Source organism: Sceloporus occidentalis, unplaced genomic scaffold (genome assembly GCF_023333645.1).
Source record: "Sceloporus occidentalis isolate IW3139 unplaced genomic scaffold, rSceOcc1.0.p SCAF_105, whole genome shotgun sequence".
Lineage (NCBI taxonomy): Eukaryota > Metazoa > Chordata > Lepidosauria > Squamata > Phrynosomatidae > Sceloporus > Sceloporus occidentalis.
This window is the reverse complement of record NW_028317085.1, coordinates 2,995,001-3,015,969: the sequence shown is the minus strand read 5'-3', so window position 1 is coordinate 3,015,969 and position 20,969 is coordinate 2,995,001. Positions and strand designations below refer to the sequence as shown.

Sequence of the window (20,969 nt, the reverse complement as noted above, 5' to 3'; positions counted from 1 at the left end):
GTTTTAAAAGTCTGTACGAGCAACCAACAGGGTTAACGTTTTAACTTTCATTAGGGGTTAACTTTTAACTTTAGGCTCCTTGACCTTAAAGGGTTAAGGGGCTGTGCGAGTGAGCCTATTGGTCACTTGCACGGCCCTTTAACCTACGGATTTCCGCTCCCATTATCTAACACAGCATCGAAGGGGTTAACGGGAGCGGAAATCCATAGGTTCGCTGTCAGGGGTTACAAAGGCCGTGAGAGTGAGCCTATTGGTCACGTGCAGGGTCTTCCTCTGGCATCATCCAATTGGTTGATGCCAGAGGAGGTCCCTGTAGGCGACCAATAGGCTCATTCGCACTGCCCTGTAACCCGTGACGGCGAACCTGCGGATTTCCACTTCCGTGAACTGCCGCGATGCCAAGGTAAGTTAGAAGGGGAAGGGACCCGGGAGAGTGGTAGACGAAGACGAAGACTATGTGTGTGTCTTCGTCTTCGCCTACGTTTTACCGCCGCTGTATTCTCTTCTACTCTGCTACTTTTGGTGAGATGTATCTGCTTTGCTTAATATACCTATATTTAAACATTCAGCTTTTTTTCTCATTTGTGAAGTGTGTGTCTATCGCTGTGTGCGTTCTTACACTCCTGCGCTCTGGACTCCAACATCCAGTAAGAGATATGATGAGCCTGACACCTTTTGGACAAAATGTAAGTACCTTTAGTAATAAACTGATTTGAGGAATTTGGTGGGTTGAATGATAACCTGACATTGACCTAATTTATAGAAATTATAAACAGAACTTTATATGTATTTTCTAAGCCTTCGATCATGCCTTTGGCACCTTATTATTTACACAATGTGCAAAAACCAAATTTAGAACTCTAACTAATGCCCAAAATGTGTCAAATCGATATAATCTAAAATGTATAACAACATCAGTCAATAAATGACATTTTTACATATATATGATCCAACAAACATATTACTACTTCCTTTCAGTAAAAGCTGGTCTTTGTCCTCATTCTAAATGGTGACTATTTATTCTATTCTGTTTTTCAGCAACATGAAAATTATAACCCAAGACTTTAAATTTTTAGTTAGACTAGGTTTTAAGACAGTCCATGCTTGGGCACATAAGGAAAATGTGTAGGGCAATCACTTATACCAGCGTGCATGCACTTAAGGAAGAATATCTTAAAAATCTGCCACCCTAGTATTTATTGACGTCTTGTATGGCAAAAGTACGTAGTCTAAATCTGCTAGGTTAATCAGAAGACAGCTGTACCTTCAAAGGCTCGAGCTGCATTAACTAGATGAGACCAGTCTAATCCACTTGCTGTATCTGGAAGAGGTATCAGTCCTGGATCATGAAACTTTGCCTTATCAGACAGCGACCCATCAGAGAACCAACAATCATCTGAAAAGAAAAAAGAAAATGACAATAACTGCTTTGTTTGAGATTTAATTATGCACCATGTCAGTCAATACTACGTCTTGCTGGATCGGTATGGTTTATTGATCTTTGCATAAACCTTAATTTATCATAGACATGCCTTCAGTATCTAATCTACTCACAGTGAGCAACCAAACGTTCTATATGAAGTTGTGACATCATGACGACTTATGATCACTACATATTTATTTACATACATACGCACATAAAATAATTTATGTGATATATTGTTTTACCCACAGTCATCATCAGGCATTGCCCCCTCACAAGAGGGTCAATTAGTAAGGATGTTTCACACATTTCACACATTTTTTAATAGTCTTACTGAAAATTGTACATCTTAAAAACTTTTTAAATGTGTTTGAATTCTCGGTATCTACAGAATGGATGCTGTCATTCTATTATATAGGACATCAATATATGCGTTAAAATATGTTACAATTATTTAAACAAAAAACAAAAAAAACCCACTTACTTTTTAGATTTCCCATTCCAGGATTCAAATGAGCACGTGGCGGAAGTGTACTATGGTAGGGTGGTGTTGTACTGAATAAAATGTCATTTGGCAAGGCTTGATCCAGTAATGAACTACGAGAACTACCATACGAGGATCCTCTACGGTTGCTACATATACTCTCATCAGAAAGCGTCCGACAAAGTGATCTTCTAGGAGATAGGTTCCCAAAAATGGAAAACTGGAGTGTTAGAAAGCAAAAAAGAATGTTATGAATTTGTTCTAGAAGTCAGAAAAAAGGACCAAATCATGCATGTACATAAAAACAAAAATTGTGCATTTTCATCAGTTTAAGTATAGGAACCACTGGGGAACATGACTAAACAAATATTTTTTTTTTTCTTAAATTGCTAAAAGTACATGGAGCATGATTAAATGTACATGAGATAATTTGGACCAATACAAATAAAATTAAATGATAATTGCTTTTCCAGTAAGATTAGACAGATTTCTAAATTTAGAAAAGGAGGCAGGCAAGAAGCAAAGGGTAAATTAAATGCTACAATACATAGCCTAGTTTTCCCGGGTCTACAAAAAATGTAAATCAGCCTAAGGTTAAGGTTCGTCAAGCCTTACCAAATACACTTGGAAAGATTTGGACTGGCTTGTGACTTTTCCTGCTTCATTAACCAGAAGTACTTGAAACAACATACATCGACTATATTGTTACACTAAGAAATAAAAAAGACTGATCATCTTATAATGGTTATTCAAAATATGTCAATCATATCAATTAAGTGCTCACCATCCTAATGTCTTAACCTTGTATGTTAGGGGGGGGGCAACTAAAGTTAACACGTTATTGATTGCCAACACCTAAGGTGCTAAATTGAATGTATCCACTGACATTAATTACACTCTGGGTAATTGCCTACACAACCATAATCTTCACTGCCTCAATTAAAACGGCCCATTCACATTATTTACACCATGTGTAGTTTCCTATGCAGACCATTATGCTCTCATTAAGTCTAATTATTAGTCTATGCAGCTTGTAAGGGACTTGGCGATGTTCCTAAATTATATCTAAGGTGCAGAACTAAGATAGACATAGACCATATTGCATTAAATAAAGACAGTAATGTTGCTGTATATTTATTAAATATTTGGAGGCGTGAAAACCTGGATTAAAACATGTATACAATAACATGTATGCAATATCACCAACAATAGTCCTTCAATATGCCTATGACCTATAGCACTACTAAATGAGAAAATGTCTAAAATAGATAATATATCAATAAAAGAAAATTCCCTTAAAACCAGCTAACAAAACCCCAGTGAAAAATGTTCATTTAAAATGTGGTTGTAGCCCTAAAATCATTCTTTATAAAAGGCATCATAAAAATGATCTGCAGAAATCTGAAAAATGTGTCTCGCTCCTCCGGTCGTGCGCCATGTCTTTGTGTCACGTTGTGCACACTGCGCACAAAAAGCTAACACACAAAGTGATATTCTGAAACAGAAAGTTCTAATGTGTTTTGTTTTATTGTTTCTACTTTATAAGCTGGTTTGCATATTTTATTGTTTAAAAATAATGTTCATTTCCATTTCATCAATATTCATGACATTTACAAAGAAAGGGAAAATAATATCCATTCCCACCGTAAACCCAAACTATATAAATATGTTACATTGCACCTGTCAGATGTACACATTAAGGGGTGCCTTTGCTTAGAATACTGCCTGTGAAATCTGTTGATATGTCATGACTAAGAAATCTACATTAAGTCAAAAAAAAATAAAAAAAATGTGCAAAACTGATTTTACATCTGTCCAAGCTGCTGATTAGTCACTATGCTAATTAGTAGTATCCCTGGCCTCGTTATACACACACATTTTCTCATTTTATGAATTCTTGTTTATGTAAACAGCCATTGCAAGAATACCACTATACACACACACACACACACACATAAATATATATATATATATAGTGTGTGTATAGTGGTACCCACACTATAGTGTGTGTATAGTGGTACACACACATATATACACATACATACATACACACAACATATATGGTACCTCTAGGTATCAGATGGGTAACTGATCAGCAGCTTGGTTTAAAGCAGGGGGTATTTAGGTTATCTGATCTCAGGAGGAAAGGAACAGGTTTAGAACGCCCCATGCAAAGCTCAAGTGCTTTAAGCCCCGAAAATCATGTCAGTGTACAATTGAACAAAATGGCCAAGGTCAGGACTTGGGCCCTTTGAAGCCTTTTCCCAGTTTTTTTGGACTCAGTTTTCACTCAACACTTGTAATGCTTTTTTCTATTGAAAAGCTGTGATTAGTTTGTCAGAAAATTCTCTGAGCCACCCCTCAACACATACCTGGCAGAGGATCTGACCACATCCCTGCCTGGCTTGAGTGACAAAAGTCTCTTAAAAAGGAACTGTAATATTTCATTTATCACAAATCCCAATGATAAGGCAAATTGTTAACATATTCTTTGTAATGGCAAATTATCCTACTGCACTGAACATAAGTTGCTATGCCCTGCCTTCATATTGTCACAAGAACATCTTTACACTAGAAGTAAGAGGATTCAACCCACATGTGGCTTGGAAAAGAAAAAAAAAAAACAATGCACACAAGAACGCAGGAAGTGTTTTACTACTTCTTGGGTTGTATCAACACAATCTTCACTAAAGGTTTACAGAAATGTAAGGAATTTGCATGACAGAAAGTTCATAAAAATTAAATCCAAACAACTTTATAAAAATATTCATAATAAATAAATATGATAAAGGGTTCTAGGGGTATTCCATTGCCCATCCTATTCTAATGCAGTAACCTCTACTATGGCACAAAGTAGGTGGGCAAAACCCCACTGCAATTTCTCTGAATAGAACTATAATGCCATGGAGGCATCAGAAAACAGTGGACTAAATTCATTCTAAGTATCCCTGCAGTATGCCTTACATGTCAAGACCTCAACTTGGCGTCTCAGAGGGGATATGATAACGTTATATAAATATATGCAAGGCCAATATATAAAGAGCTTTTCAGTGAAATGTACAAAGAACAAGAGGTCACCCCCTGAGACTGGAAGAGCAGAGATTTCATAGACGACAAAGGAAGGGATTCTTTACAGTGTAGACAATAAAGGTATGGAATTCACTGCCATAGGAGGTGGTGTTATCCAATACATTAGATGCCTTCAAAAGGGGCCTCGATATTTTCTTAGAAAGGCATGACATACAGGGCTATAAATAGAATAACATTAATATTTTAGAGCTTCTTGATCCAAGGAGAAATCTGATTGCGTCTTGGAGTCACAAAGGAATTTTTTTACCCCTGATAGCAGAATTTGAAGTAGTTTAATAAGGGGTTTTTTTTTTTTGCCTTCCTTTGGATCAAGAATAGGAAGGTTAGGTAGAAGGGTTGAATTTGATGGACTTAGTAAATAAGGTTGAAAAAAGACCTATGTAACTATGCAACTATGTCATAACATCTTTCAACATAAAATACACATATTACCAACCTTTCTTCTTCCTTCTTCCCCAATTGGGCTGTCAGGCATCATCATTTTTAGAAAGTCTTCTTTTGAAAGGACATGCTGGCTCTCAGTTTCTGCATCCATCACCGAATCCTGCAAATTACTAGATGCACACTTGGCTCCATCACTGTAGAATCTAACAAAAAAGAAATTGTCACAATGAGTGATCCACAGCCAGATGTAGTAAAACACTACTTTTCATCACTATTCTGTTCTTTATATTGTCACTTTGTTCTATATGTAATGTTAGTTTTGAGGGTTAGCTAAAACGGCCTCTAAATATAATAAAAACAGTGGTCAAATTCTGAAGCCCTGTGATAAACCAAACAGCTGAGTTCTAAGGATGCCAAACTGTGCTTCATATCACAGACAAAATGATCATGGTCACAAAGGGCAATATGCCAAAAAACAATGGTAAATGCATCTGACACGTGCCAAACATGTTTCGTTAACAGCCTTTACACAAATATGCCGGGATACATAATACAGCTGCTTAGGCTGCCTACTCTGAAAGCAAGATGACAAATGTTTGATTCACAGCTAGGTTGTAGTAAGACTTTTCATGCTAACATGCATGAGAATCTTGTATAAAGGTCATTTTCCTTGAGACAGAAAAACTCAAAAAGACGAGAACGGTTTTAAGCTGTCATAACCATTACAACACAATGTCATCCAAACTGGTTAGTATATTACTACATTAAACTGTGCCACAGAACACATTTTTTCCGACTAATTCCTAATTAATCAACCCATTGTAATTTTAGTTTTAATTTAAATATACTTTATGCAAAAACACTTGAAGGTCCGAGAGACTTGTGGTTACCCATTAAAATAAACACAATCGAAATAACATTGAATTAAAAAGCAGAACACACTTTAGGATGGACCTGGGGAGATAACGTTCGACATGTTTAAAAAGTGGCTACGGTCCACACGGCTGATGACTAGTAGTTTGCCCTGAGCTTTGAGACTTGTATACCAGTCACAGAATCAAGGTTACACTTACTGCTGTCCCTAACACTTGAGGTCTTTCTGGGTCTGAGAGAACCAAAATGTTGCCTTAACCAGACTCATTCATATTCTATTAGGGTATGTTCATCTTAAAGTGCCCCAGTTAGTGCTTTCCTTGCCGATATTGTATATCACAGTTGAAATGTCGGCTTCTATATAGCATATGAATTTAGAAGACCCCCTTCTTTCATGACCTTCATAATGAGTGTAATTAGAACCACTGGATAGCTAACAAGCCACAGAATGTTTTGATCGATATTAACAGGTTAATAGTTCAAGTGTCACAGTCAGTGTTTAATACGCACATTTTTAAGAAACCCCCGTTACAGATTTGCTGAAGCCCTATATGAACCCATTTCCAAACACTCTCACCCGTGACACTCTGCATTTTCGCTCTCTTCAGGAGGAGGGCTATCTTCAGACTTCTTCCATCCAATGACATATTTGCTTACAGCGCCTTGTCTCTGGAAAGATTTTGCCACAGATCCAGATGTTTGTTGTCCATGAGGAACAATGTAAGCCTTGGAAGAGTCCAAGTTCCCACTTGGTTTCGAAGAACGTCCTAAAGGGCTTCCAGAATGATGTGACCCACTGTATGCACAGAAGGGGCAAACCAAAAATAAAGCTTTTCAATCTCTATAGCCTAGGCTTTACTTTTTCACAAAAAGTAAACATTCTATGAAAACATGAGCATTTTTCATAAATCCAGATCTGTGCTGGAAAATTATGTACTTTACAAAAACTGGCAAAAGTAAGTATGTGTGGGATTGCGAATCAGATTACTTGCCCAAAGACACTGCTTGTGTGGGACTATTCTTAATCTCAAAAATGTCTAAAAATGGTAAAGCAATACATAAAAATAGAGAAATCTAACAATTTACTAGTTAGTGTATCCCTATCAACACCAAAGAACAGTAGGTATTTTGAGCTGCTCACACATGTTTACGTGATAATTAACGCCAATGCTTCTATAATCATTTCAACACCAAGGAACTGTGAGGAACCTAGGTGTTAATTAAGAGTGGCTTTCTTTAATGCCATGGCTATTTAATGTTTAGGCAGACACCGAGACATGGGTTCGCTTGAGAAAGAAAACACAAGTGAAATGGACTATATATTCTTTCGGCAACTTAATGGAAAAATACATTCAATTCAATCTCCTAAGTATCAACAATAATATTCCACATGTCATGGCTAATTTCTACCACAAGGTCTTTGGTATCTCACATATATTAACATGCTTTCCATATTGCTTTCTATGGCAAGCGTGGCTTACAGGAAACATAATAAATGTTTCTGTGATCAAATAAGGATGATTTCATAGCAGTGATCAAGGAAACATTCAATTTTAAGCAATAGCTAAAGAAGACAATATGTTAACCGAAAATAAGTTTTAATCAGACTTGTTTTATTAAGTATTTTCTTTTAAATAGCGAGGGGTTTGCAGAGTATATGTCTTTATGTTCAATCCTCCATATGAAGAAGCCAAAGTGTTCAAAGCAAGCGATACAGGGATGACTCCATTTCAAGCAATATGACTGAACCTCCACTAAGTAAAACCATAAATATGATTAATGGTATTTAAATGAGCATATAAGTAATAAATTAAAAACGATCATGATATGTTTAATACGTTCAAATATAAAAATAGAATTTACCTGGAATGTGAGGACAGCTCACTAAGATTTCCAATACTGCCTTCGACAGCATTGCTTGGAGAATAGTTATGTACAGAGTATACGTTTGCGTGCCCATCTCCGGCCATCGAGACATCGGAAGAGTTGTTCCATTGCAACATTTGCTCTGTTCTACTGTGGGTTACAGATCTCCTGCCTATGAGATGACTTTGATCTATGCCTTGAGAAGGTATGCTGCAAGGTGCTGTATCAATACCACTGTCTGTTGATGCTCCTTTAATGTAGGTTAGTCCAAGTAATTCAGGATCTATAATGTCTCCAGAGCCAAATGGCTTCTCATCACTATTACTCGATGCATTACTTGAAAGAGTGTTGCTGCTAGAATGACTAGAACAGCTTTTATCTGCAATCTGAAACGTGAACAAATAGGATGTTGAACAGATGAAAAGATTAATACATTTGACCCATATATATACACACATCGGAGGCAATCAGTTTACCCCCATATATTTTCAACTGAAAGATAACCACATATTCCATATTGTATTCATGAAGAGACGAAATAGGAAAACCAAAATCTTATCCAGAAGAGAAAAGAGAAGCGGCTATGTATAACAAAGTTGGAGGTGTACCTCATAGTGCTCGTTAAATAGAGTCACAGTTTTGCCTTAATACCACCGGGGGAGGGGTGCATACTATAAAGATTAAATATTGGAGTGAAAGAGCAAATGCTGGTCTTATTCAAAGTATTACGCTTTCTGGACTTACATTTGAATGCTTGTTTGGAGAGATCTTCATGCTGCTTTCTTTTTGCAAACCTCTCTCCTTATATGAACTCCGTATCTTGGCTGATGATACATGCCACTGTGCTTCTGGTAACACAAGAATTACACATTGTAACTTTTAAAATACATACCATTGTAGCGATAGTTATAATCAGACGGATGAGAATTCGCAACTTGCTTATCAGGTTTAGTATTTATACACTTGCATCGTTCACAGCCACATGTAATTCCTGCTAATTTTATAGATCCATTAAAATTTAAAAATAGATTTGGCTTCATCAGCTGTTTCTTAGCCAACTGGCTTAAGCAACAGAAGTGCGAGAAGTCTTCTTTCATTGCTTCTGCGCCAAAGATGCTTATTTCAAACCCCAACCCAGTTTCAGATAAAAGGGTAATAATGCCTAAATATTCCCCAAAATAAAGTTACTTTCTCAGCTCTAGGGGGGTTTAGTGTACAGTATTTGTAGGGCTTTACCCCATACCTGAATGTTTCATGGCTTCTATATTTTCTTCAGTATCTCGAATTGCTTCACATTCCATTGAAACTAAGCCTTGATTTTCATGCAGCAAGGGAGATGGACATCTATTAAACATGAGAGAAAATGCGGTATTTAAAAAAGTAGTATATAGTATTCTGCTTCGAGAATTAATGTGAATGCAAAAAATGCTGTTTTGCGGTAAGCTAGACCATGCAATCAAGTAGCTTAAACTGAAAATTTAGAACTGAGATTACAATTGTAAAATAACATTTATAAAAGTATTCAGGTTACTACATCTCATCTGGCCACCATGACACTATGCTGACCAATTATGTAAGCCAGTTTCTGCTTTAAAGCGGAGAAAGTAGCAGAATTACAACTGCGTCAATGTTGATGTCTCGAGACAAAACAAGGATCCAGTTTTCGAAATGTGAAGCGAACCTGTCTAATTCAAATGTCATCTTCATATCACTGCACACGTTTGAAAATGATTCTTGATGTGCCAAAAGCAGCACCTAAGTAGCTATCTAAACCATAGTGTTTACGTATCCAAAACCACTACACAATACTTACTAAATTTCAGTAGTCATGGTGGACCTGTTAGCGGAATAACCAACTGAAATGATGTGAAGCATCAAGCATCATTTATATAAGTGCAACGTGCCAAGGAGCAAATATATTCTGTATTATATTTTCAACTCTTTTACTTTTAGCATGCATAAGAATGAGGGAAGATTTACATATTTTACCACCATATCTAATGTCTACAAGTCTGCATTTTCAAATAAATTCTTGCTAAAGTTTTTGTAAAGAAAAATGGATGATAAAATTAAAGATCAGCCATTACTTATGTTTAATTTTGTTGGATGTGTATGTTGTGTTATAAGTCCTGCGTTATAGATAGATCAAGATAATTTGAGACCAGGAGAGAGTGCTTAACATTACCCTTCAAATCCCATATGTGGTCTCCATTGAACACTGCTATTTGGTCCTGGATCACTGGAGGAAGATTGGTTGCTTGGAGAACTTCTGTAATGTGAAATAGAATCATTAATAGTGCTGAGGAAGTTCGACAAATTACTTTTTAAACAACCTTTTATGACAAATTACAATAGCAAATATTCAAATGATAAGATCAATTTAGCAAAAAAAAAATCCAGAAGATAAAATTACAACAACAATTTGCTATTAACTAAACAATTTTAGAATTGAGTGGTGCTTAAAAAAATAGGTGCTACATTATAGAACAATCTTTTCAACTGGACAAAAAATGATCAGTATAGGAAAAAAAAAGTTTACAAGGTCATTGCTTTGATAAGGAGGAAGGTTAATGTGAAATGTAATTTCTCTGCAAAGGGCTCATACACACAAGAATGGTGTGAAAACAGATGCAACATTTAATGAAATCATGGATGTATCCTTACTATATTCAGTGTAACAGCTTCATAATACATAATTCACTTTGTCATCAAAATACAGTTACATGTGAAGTAGCCATTTTTGTATTTATTTGGATTTTTAGCACGCCGCATATTACATTCTATGACAAACGAGTTTAAATAGAATTTCTTCATTCTTTTGTAAATAGAGAAGAATCAGCAGGCAAATGAGTAATTAGGTATTCTTATTAACTACTTAACTAAAATCCATACAACAATTTAGTCGATGCACACAGATGGGACTGAGTGTTGCTGCTTTAAATCATTCTCCCGTTCTACAAATTAAATCTGGCTGTTCAACAGAATAACGCATTCTGCACATTTTAAGGTGAACTACAATACTAATACTATAACACTACCATTCAAAAGTTTGGGGTCACTTAAAATTAAACCATGAAATGCGTCAGAAAAAACAAACAATGTAGACACTGTTAATGTTGTAAACGACTATTGTAGCTGCAAATGGCTGATTTTTTTATGGAATATCTTCGTAGGTGTACAGATGCACTTTATCAACCATCACTCCTGTGTTTCAATGGCACGTTGTGTTTGCAAATTCAAGTTTAAGTTTAAAAGGTTAATTGATCATTTGAAACCATTTGGCAATGGCTGTTTTTCATGAAAACATGTAAGTAACCCCAAACATTTGAACTGTAGTGGTACCAACTTGTACCATGTTTAGGGTATTCTCCCCATTAACATTTACCCTTGCTATGTATCAACAAGAGTTAAGGATTCAGATTGGCTGCTTAACACATTAATCAGGGTAAAAACTGGTCTATTGAAGGGGGGGGCCATAAAATTCCTCAATGAAATAATGTGACATGATCAATGCATTTCATTGAACTGACTAGAAGAATGCAAGCAATGCTTAGATGTTTCATTAGCCATTATCTATTGCAGATAAAGTAGGCAGCCACTTGACAACTAACCAAAGGCAATAATCAACCAACACATCATGTAACAATCTAAAAATAAAGTAGTAGAAATATCTAGTAAATTGTAATATTAAATAAACTTAAATAGCTTTTTTTAAATTGTAAATTTAGATCGATAGCTGGAATTTCTCAGGTGTTTAGGAAGATAACGTCTTTGAATTTATTTCAATAGAACTATAATGAGATACTACCGATATGCATAATTACATATGTGAGAGACTATCATAACTGGGTATATCGCATTCAAAGCAGGGGAGGAAAGAATGGCAGAGATGTTGCTCATTGTGTGAAGGACACGATACAAACAAAGCAACTATAATATTAAGTAGTAAGGAAAACATACTGAAGATTTGGGTAACTATAGCAACTGGAGAGAGGGCTAATTTCTATGTAGATGTAACACCCAAACTTTCAAAATGAGGAATTGGAGTATTTATAAAAGAGATAATTAAAATGACTATTAATCTCGAGAGCCTGTAATATACCAGGTGTGGACTGGGATTGAGTTGACAGGTCTTAGATTTTCTCATCTCAAACTTTCTCCTTGAAAACAGTAAGCAAATCAAGTTTTTGGGATATCAATGTAAGCAACATAATTAAGCAAAGCTAGAACTGTATTATCCGCGGCTTAAGAGATGTATGCTGTGGAAGACTGCATAGCACTCAGAAGCACATGCAGATGAATGGAGCCTATTACACACTGATGGCCATTTTCTTTTTGTTTTATTATCAGAATACAGTTTTTTGTATTGATTATTATATAGCGTGCAACACAGGCAATGATTTAATCAGACATCTTTACGTGGAACACATTGGACTTCAAAAATAAATAATTAAAACAACAATATCAATACCTATTTGGGGAGATGACTTTTTAAGTGCATAGAATGCAACCAAAGAACGATTGTGAATTGTTCAAAAGCAGGAGGCATGTTAAGCAGAAAATCCGATGTGGCAAGGCCCAAGAGAGGTTGGAGAAGGTGTGAAACTGTTTTAGGCACACAAGTGTAAAAGAAAAAAATTACAAAAACGCTATGTAGGATATTTACACTTCATTTGTAATTTTGCTTAAATATCACCTTTTTTCCTTGGTACACTGGTTTTTACACCTCTCTTCATATCACCTGAGTATTGTGTCATGTTCGTTGTGTACACGTTGACCACGGAAGGGAAGTCCAATAGGTAGAGCAAAGGAGGCCGCTAATCTTTTACCTCCCACTCTTAAATGTAATCCCAGCAATTACGTAATCTTCTATACTTCTCCACAATCAATGATTGTTCTGGTGTTGGTGAATTTGCCAAGTCATAAAAAAAAAAGGATTGCTAACATAATAATTGCTAACACAATACTTGACTTGACACTAGACCAGCACTTAATAAATCAAAGGAGGTCAAAGGGTAGGTTGGCAATGCTGTCAGACACAAGCCTACAGGGCATATGTCTAGTGATGCTCAACAGCCAGTCTTGGCCTTTCTATACGTATTTAGATTAAACAATGATATTGTATGTGTAATGGTATAGGAGGCTTTAGTGGAAGTGAGAGATACTAGCTTTTCACTCAATATTGTGTACCTTTCTGAAAATTATATAGGAAATTTAGAAATCACTGAAGTGGAATTACACAGCTAAAATGTTTTTTTATGGAGTATAGGATATATATGGTTGGGTAAAAAAAAAATCTCAGCGAATAGATGGTGAGCCAATAACAAGGGGTCCAAAAGTACATTTAAAAAAAAAACTTCCAAGAATTGTGTTATTGAATATATTGTTACAGTACATTATCCTAAACCCCAGAGATAAGACTAAGGTCAGTGGGTTGTCTGCTTTTATTAACTTTGTTTTCATGCAATGCAAGTAACAAACCGTGTAGAGTTGATGTGCGATTTGTATCTGTTGCTCTCTCCTCCTGCCTGTGGGTATTAGTTTTAAATATCTGTGCAGATATAGCATTTCGGGCTGCATGAAGAATGGTGTCTGGCTGCAATCATAGTCAATTTTCCCAGTTTGATTTAACAGGAACATTGGTTTGAAACAATGGGCTAAGTTCAGTGACCTGTCATAAATCTTAACTGGTGTTTTTAAAAATGGTTACAAATGTCTGATTTGTGATTTAGCTCCCTGACTTAACCCAAATTTGCAGCTGTGGATTCTTGACTGCAGCCCCCCCCAAAATCTACTAAACAATTCAGGGGTGTGTGCGGTACTAGTGCAATTTAGCAGAATATTTTTTTACACGTAGATTCCAGGCCATAAAAAAATCTGAGAATACATAAGACATGTCTAAAAAGTTTCACACACTGTTGAAAACATCCTGCAAAGACAATAAAAGGTGACAATTTGACCAACACATGGAGCGTAGTATAAAAGGAAGCCAATTCACTACTTTTATTTAGCGAGTTTGGGGATACACATGCTAACGGGCCCACCGGGAAATTTCCCAGTGGGCCGGTCCGTGGACCGGCAGACCAACATTCAGAGTGGCCGTCGCGCATACACTGTGCCGCCCAGTGGCAGTGCTGCAGTGAGGATCTTTGTACCGCCCCTTTGAAGATGTGACACTCAAGTGGGCGGGGCTCACAGAAGAGTTCCTTGTGTCAAGGAGATGATCTTCACGTCGGAGGAGGGGGGGGGAGCCAAAAGTATTACAAAAAAAAAAAGTTAGGGGTTAGAGGAAACCTATATTCAAGGGAGGGTGGATTGCCTTGGGACATTAAAAATTAAATAATACTAAAGGGGGGTGGCTGGGTTTTGGCATTACAAAATCAATATAAACAGAAACTGGGGGGTGGGTGGATGGCATCAATAGACAAGAAGTATGTTGGGCATCACTACATCAATACTAAAGGGGAGCCTGGCTGGGGGCAATACACAAGGGTATGGGGGGCATCATATTAACCAATACTAAAGGGGTGGGGGCATCAATACACAAGGGAGGGGGTTGGCTGGTAGGCATCACATCAGTGGCGGATCTACCGGGGTCGCAGGGGTCGCGACTGCGACAGGGCCCCGGCGGCAGGGGGGCCCAAGCCAATGGGCCGCCCGAAATCTTTTTTAAGTTTTTTTTTTTTTAAATAAGGCAGGGGCGTCCAACATGCGGCCCGCGGGCCAAATGCGGCCCGCGAGACCTCGAGGTGCGGTCCGCGTAAGATCGGCAGCCAGGGCAACCGATCTTACACGAGCCGCACCTCAAGCCCTGCTACTTACTTGTGGGAGGGTCTTCTGGACAGCACAGAGGAAGCGGAGTTCACGTGACTTCCTACTTCCTCTGTGCTTTAGCAGAGAAGGCAGAGAGAGGCCGCGCCCCCTGCTGAAGTCTGTGAGCGGCATCGAGGGAGCTGCAGTACAGGTAAGGGGGTGGGGAGGGTGTTTGAATGAGTGTGTGTGATTGAGGGAATGAATCTGTGAATTAATGATTATATGAATAAATGAGTGTGTGTGTGTGTGTGTGTGATAGCATGGATGTGTAAGTGCTGGAACCTAGGCATGATGGGACTGTGATTGCTGTTAGCAATCACACTCCTATCATGCCAAGTCAGCCAGTACATGCTGAAACCTGGCCAGCTGCCCCCCTTGTGTAGTGATGCTGCCAGCAGTATGGGGTCTGCACTTACAGCCACCCTGTACCAGCATGTACTGGCTGACTTGGCATGATAGGAGTGTGATTGCTAACAGCAATCACAGTCCCATAATGCCTAGGTTCCAGCATTTACTGGATGGATGTGTAAGTGCTGGAACCTAGGCATGATGGGACTGTGATTGCTGTTAGTAATCACACTCCTATCATGCCAAGTCAGCCAGTACATGCTGAAACCTGGCTAGCTGCCCCCCTTGTGTATTGATGCTGCCAGCAGTATGGGGTCTGCACATCACTTACAGCCATCCTGTACCAGTGTGTATTGGCTGACTTGGCATGATAGGAGTGTGATTGCTAATAGCAATCAGAGTCCCATCATGCCTAGGTTCCAGCATTTACTGGATGGATGTGTAAGTGCTGGAACCTAGGCATGATGGGACTGTGACTACTGTTAGCAATCACACTCCTATCATGCCAAGTCAGCCAGTACATGCTGAAACCTAGCTAGCTGCCCCCCTTGTGTAGTGATGCTGCCAGCAGTATGGGGTCTGCACATCACTTACAGCCACCCTGTACCAGCATTTACTGGCTGACTTGGCATGATAGGAGTGTGATTGCTAACAGCAATCACAGCGAGCACAGTCCCATCATGCCTAGGTGTCAGCATTTACTGGTTGCCTGGGTATGATAGGAGTGTGATTGCTGTTAGCAATCACACTCCTATCATGCCAAGTCATATTGCTAATTTTGTCCAATTGTGTGTTACCTACTTTTATTACACATGTGAGTTTTTATTATTATTTTTAAAGGTGGGGGTCATTTTCGGATTTGGCTAAGTGAACCCGGAATGTTTTGGTCCAGAATTTTCATTTTACTTCATCCCTAGAATAAATCTAGGGAATCCTGAATTTGTAGTCGCAAAACTTTCAAGGCCCAGAAATCAGTGAGAGGAAGAGTAAAGGTTTTGTGTCATTTTACTTTATTTTAATCTGCATATTTTATTAAAGGCCATATTTTTTGTCACAGTGAAAAATGAGTGCGGCCCGCGCACGTATACAATTCTGATGAAGTGGCCCACTGCAGAAAAAACTTGGACACCCCTGGATTATGCCCTTTGTACATGCGCCCCTTTTTCTTTGATTTTTTTACAGATATGATTCAATATGTAAATTGAATTTGTTGAATTAGTTGAAAAATAATTGTTGGGTAAAAATCATGTTTTTGGGGGGGGGTGAGGGGGTGGGGGGGCCCTTAACAGATTCTCGCACCCGGGCCCTGAGGCGTCTAGTTACGCCCCTGCATTACATAAATCAATACTAAGAGGGTTCTAGATGGGGGACATCACATATCAATACAAAAGGGTATGGGGCAGAAATGCACATAGGGGGCGATACACAAGGTTGTGGTGGGAACACATTAATCATTACAAAAAGGGGGCCTGGTTGGGCATTAATAAAAAAGGGGCAAAAATATAAAACGGTTAATGACAAAGCAGTGTAGAAAATACATTTTTTATGCTTTGTTGTGGCTTGTGTGTTGCATTCCATGTATATTTGCCCTGGAAAAAGTGGGCAATGTGTCCTGATTGCGATATATGTGTCCTGATTGTGATATATGTGTCATTCTGATGTGCATCTCTCAAATGCGCATCTTTTTTTTTTTACACCTGATTTGCATGATCCTGCTTTCCTGTTAATTTATTCCTTCCAAGCCCTGACAGATTTAGAAGAAAAAATGTGAGGAAGAGAAGTGAGCCAAAGACAGATACGTATCTAATGTAGGATTAACCTAAAGAACACAAGGAAAATCTCTGATTAACCAGTCCGTTGCTACTCATAGTTGTTATAAGATTGTTGTGAATATAGCCTTTTAGGATTTCATATTAACAGAGTCAGTGGTGTATCTTGGCTCCTCTACCCTAACCTAACCCTTGCCCCAGGGCAGCCACCCACTACTCACCTCCACTGCCACCATCCTCTATGCAATGTTTTAAGGACATATGGCAGGAATACATTCATCATGGAGCTTTATAACTAGCCCATACAGTGTATATGAGCCAGTTATAAAGAATATCATAAAATACCTAATCTGTCCCCCAGTTATGCAGAAAAAGAGACACTATACACAGCAACAGTAAAATAAAAAATTGCATCTAAGTATTAATTATGGCCATTCGTGGCTGTTCTTACATGAAGGAGACTCACTGGGGCCATCCCCTCCAAATGCATAGTTAATGCAGCAAGTTAAACCATATCTCAGATGAGAGAGGAATGGGGGATTACTTTAACTAGCTACTGGAGGGTTAGTTGGATGATCATACCACTTCAGCAATTTGGGGACTTGGATGTGGACATACTGTATATTCTTTCCTCTGGGGGAAAAAAGTGTGCCAATAACCATATACCTAATACACCATTTTTATTTTTTTTTACAAGACGCACAGATCTAAAACGATAAAACAGATAAAAAACGATATGTACCATATTGCGATGATTATACATATATACACTACTAAGGAAAATGTTAAAATAAGCCAACAGGTTGTCTGCTCAGACAGAAAGCGCCAGTGTAAAACAGCAGGTGTTTTTCTCAGTTGTCTGGAAAGGTGTAAACATATCAGGGAGGAAGCAATTTATTCTGACACAAGTCAATTCTTCAATTGCCATGTAAGGCAGTATACATATTCTTAGTGATCAAAAATGCAATTTATTTCAATCATAAGAAAATACCAAATCCAATTACGATCATTTCACGGCAATGCGACAAAATGAAAGCATCTAGATAACATAAACACCATAAATGAGACGCAACTAGCTTAGATGATTGTCTACAATTGACAAATATTTACTTATGTTCACACAAGCACTAGCAAACACTGAAAGGAACGGGAGATGAAAAACATCACCCTTAATTCCCACTGAGGAGGCTTCCATCATTTCGAGATTGAAGGGAAACATTACCTTGCACCGTCTGATATCTTCCTGTCAAAGGAAGTGCTGCGAGGGATGGCAGCTTGGGACTGTTGGAGGAATTGCTGGCATGGTAGCCTGTCAGATGCTCCTAAGGTTGGCGAAGCACATGAAATAAGCTGCCCTACAGGAGCCTGCACACGGTGCCACGAGGTATTGCGTCTGAATGGGGTTTTGTATTCACATGGAGTGCCTTCACTGTCAAGTTTATATTCCACCATAGGCATTCTACAAAGCTCCGAATAACCCCTGAATAGACAGAATAATAAAATATGTCAATAGTATGCACAGCATTGGTTTTCGACTTCCAAATTTAGTTTTATATGTAATGCATTTTGGATTCCGTTGCAGATTACTGCATGCAAAACTGTGCATATATTTATACAAGGATTTGCAGAAGACATCACAGAGACCATAAACCGTGTGTATGTGTCCATAGGGTTAGAGTGTGTATTTTTATATATGTATAATGTTAGCTAGTGTGCTTGTGTTTATGCGTATAAGAGTGGGCTGTTGGTGTGTATATTGTTTATGCTACAGTTTGGCATTACCTTGAGTGTGTATGTCAGCATAAAGTGTTAGTGTTTGTATTAGTATAGGGTGTTACCATGTATATACTTGAGTGTAGAACATTAGCATGTGTCTCACTGTAGTGTGTTAGTGTTTGTGAGCATACGATGTGTGTCTGTTACTGTATGGTGTTAGAGTGTGTAGGTGTATGTTGTAAGTGTATGTTAGTGTACGGCAAGGCTCGACAAACCCGGGCACCAGGTTGGGTATTATATGAAAATAAAAAGATGGTTGTGGAAGAAAGACAGAAAAAAAGCTGGCCTCTCATTTGTTGACCCCTGCCGTAAATTAAGGATGTAAAACCAGTTCTTTGAAAATTTTAAACCAAATATATTGGCGACTTTGGTGTCTGGAGTCGTAATGTCTACTTCTGTCAAGAAAAGCCTGCCATAGATTACTTTCTCTATTTACTTTAGTGTATATGCCTTTGTGTCCATCATTCTATTGTCTAGGACTGGCGACATCATGATAGATTTACTTCACTATTATCAGCAGAAAATTGCATAGTCTGAGAATTTGTCACATCAGACGTTAATTGTGCAAATTCTGTTTTACTGACCTAGTGAAGTGCTGATGGTTTACTATTCAGAAAAACCCCTAGAAAAAGCCTTAGGTTTATTAGATGGTACTAAATGACACAATGGCAGTCATCCAATACTCTTCAGAAGGTACTGACAAGTACCTGCTAGTACTATATTTTTTTTAATTATTATTATTCTTTGTAGATGTATAGGTAAACAGGGCAAAAGATGGAGTATGGACAAGAAGGCATTGAGTATGGACAGGAAGTATTTATTATTTATAAACTAAACCAAACTCTATGGGTTTATACATTTGGTTCATGCAATTTATCCATCTTATGAAATTAGAGTTGTCGTCAGGACAACAAAGAAATAAACGATAATAATATATTGTAATTTGCATGAGACTTTGCATTCAATATGAGCTTACCAAATTACAGATCATACAAAAAATCCATGTTGTGACTTAATGACAAAAGCTATATTATCATCAATGTTGTGTTACAACAAGATTGCAGTCTCACTATTAAGTTTCTTTTAGCAAATTTACAACACTAAATACAGGTATGCTATACAGGTATGAACTTATTGAAATCAGCCAGAAGTTACAAAAATGAGGCAATTTAAAAAAGGTATGAAAACCGTATACTAGCTAAACTAGCCTTTAAAATTTACCTCCGAGGTGAACCATCATCGTGTGGTTGAATAATCACCACCTTTACAGATATTGAAGTGCGAAGAAGGTCAATCATTTGTTCATGGGTCAATGTTGCCACCGCCACTTTACATATTTCAACTAATCGACTTCCTTGCCTCAGTCCTGCCTTCCAAGCAAAACCGAAAGGCTCTACGTCAGCCACAATCCCCTCAAAATTCACGTGAAATCCAAGCTGTCCCAGACCATTCCTCCTCAAGGTCATTTCTGTGGTTTCACACCCTCTGGTCACAATCTAAACACAAAGTAAAGAATAAAAGGAACATTTATTTAAACTTCTAGAAAGTTATTTATGTAAACAAGTAAGGCATTTAGAATTTTGCTTTAATTTATACAATTTTTATCTGTTTGAGTTAATCCAGGGGCATAACTATATATATTATATATATATCCACACATATAATCGCACATCCTGCCCACCCCCGCTTACCTCTCACCACTCCTGCAGCTTCCCCTCTAGCTGCTCACACACTGTGCGAGCAGCCTCGGTTTCACCGCAGGGTCACGTTCCTTTTAACTCGTCCCGGTTCAGAATAGTTTAGAAAGGGCCCTTTCTGGCCTAGATCGGTGTGTGGTCAAGGTTGGAAGGGCCCTTTCTAAACAATTTTGAAAAAGCACGGTGAGGCAGGAAGATGGGGTCGCACTGGTCGCACCGGGCCCCCTAGAGGCACAGACCCCATCGCAGCTGCGGCCGCTGTGATCCATGTAGTTACGCCAGTTAGTATGTTAGCTTTTTACAGACTCAAGTTACAATAAAGCCAAATATTTTGAGATCATTGAAAAAAGGGACAAAGGGAATTGGGACCAAAACAGGAACTCCTTCCTGTGAGAAGGGACACATGGGAGGTGTGAAAATACACTCATCATGGGATCATACAGAAC

At 38.1% G+C, this 20,969-nt stretch overlaps 1 protein-coding gene across 1 annotated transcript in view; it reads right to left on the bottom strand.

The window, feature by feature from the left end:
- LOC149283404 (signal-induced proliferation-associated 1-like protein 2) overlaps window positions 1-20,969 on the bottom strand; it is a 53,733-nt gene that overhangs the window by 9,690 nt on the left and 23,074 nt on the right. The window contains exons 8-17 of the mRNA XM_089497594.1: window positions 20,048-20,322; window positions 18,273-18,530; window positions 10,306-10,389; window positions 9,364-9,464; window positions 8,865-8,968; window positions 8,118-8,506; window positions 6,832-7,050; window positions 5,434-5,584; window positions 1,908-2,127; window positions 1,265-1,396 (exon numbers count right to left, since the gene is read on the bottom strand). Coding sequence (XP_089353720.1) covers window positions 1,265-1,396; window positions 1,908-2,127; window positions 5,434-5,584; window positions 6,832-7,050; window positions 8,118-8,506; window positions 8,865-8,968; window positions 9,364-9,464; window positions 10,306-10,389; window positions 18,273-18,530; window positions 20,048-20,322 — 1,933 coding nt within the window. The remainder of the gene's footprint in view (window positions 1-1,264; window positions 1,397-1,907; window positions 2,128-5,433; window positions 5,585-6,831; window positions 7,051-8,117; window positions 8,507-8,864; window positions 8,969-9,363; window positions 9,465-10,305; window positions 10,390-18,272; window positions 18,531-20,047; window positions 20,323-20,969) is intronic.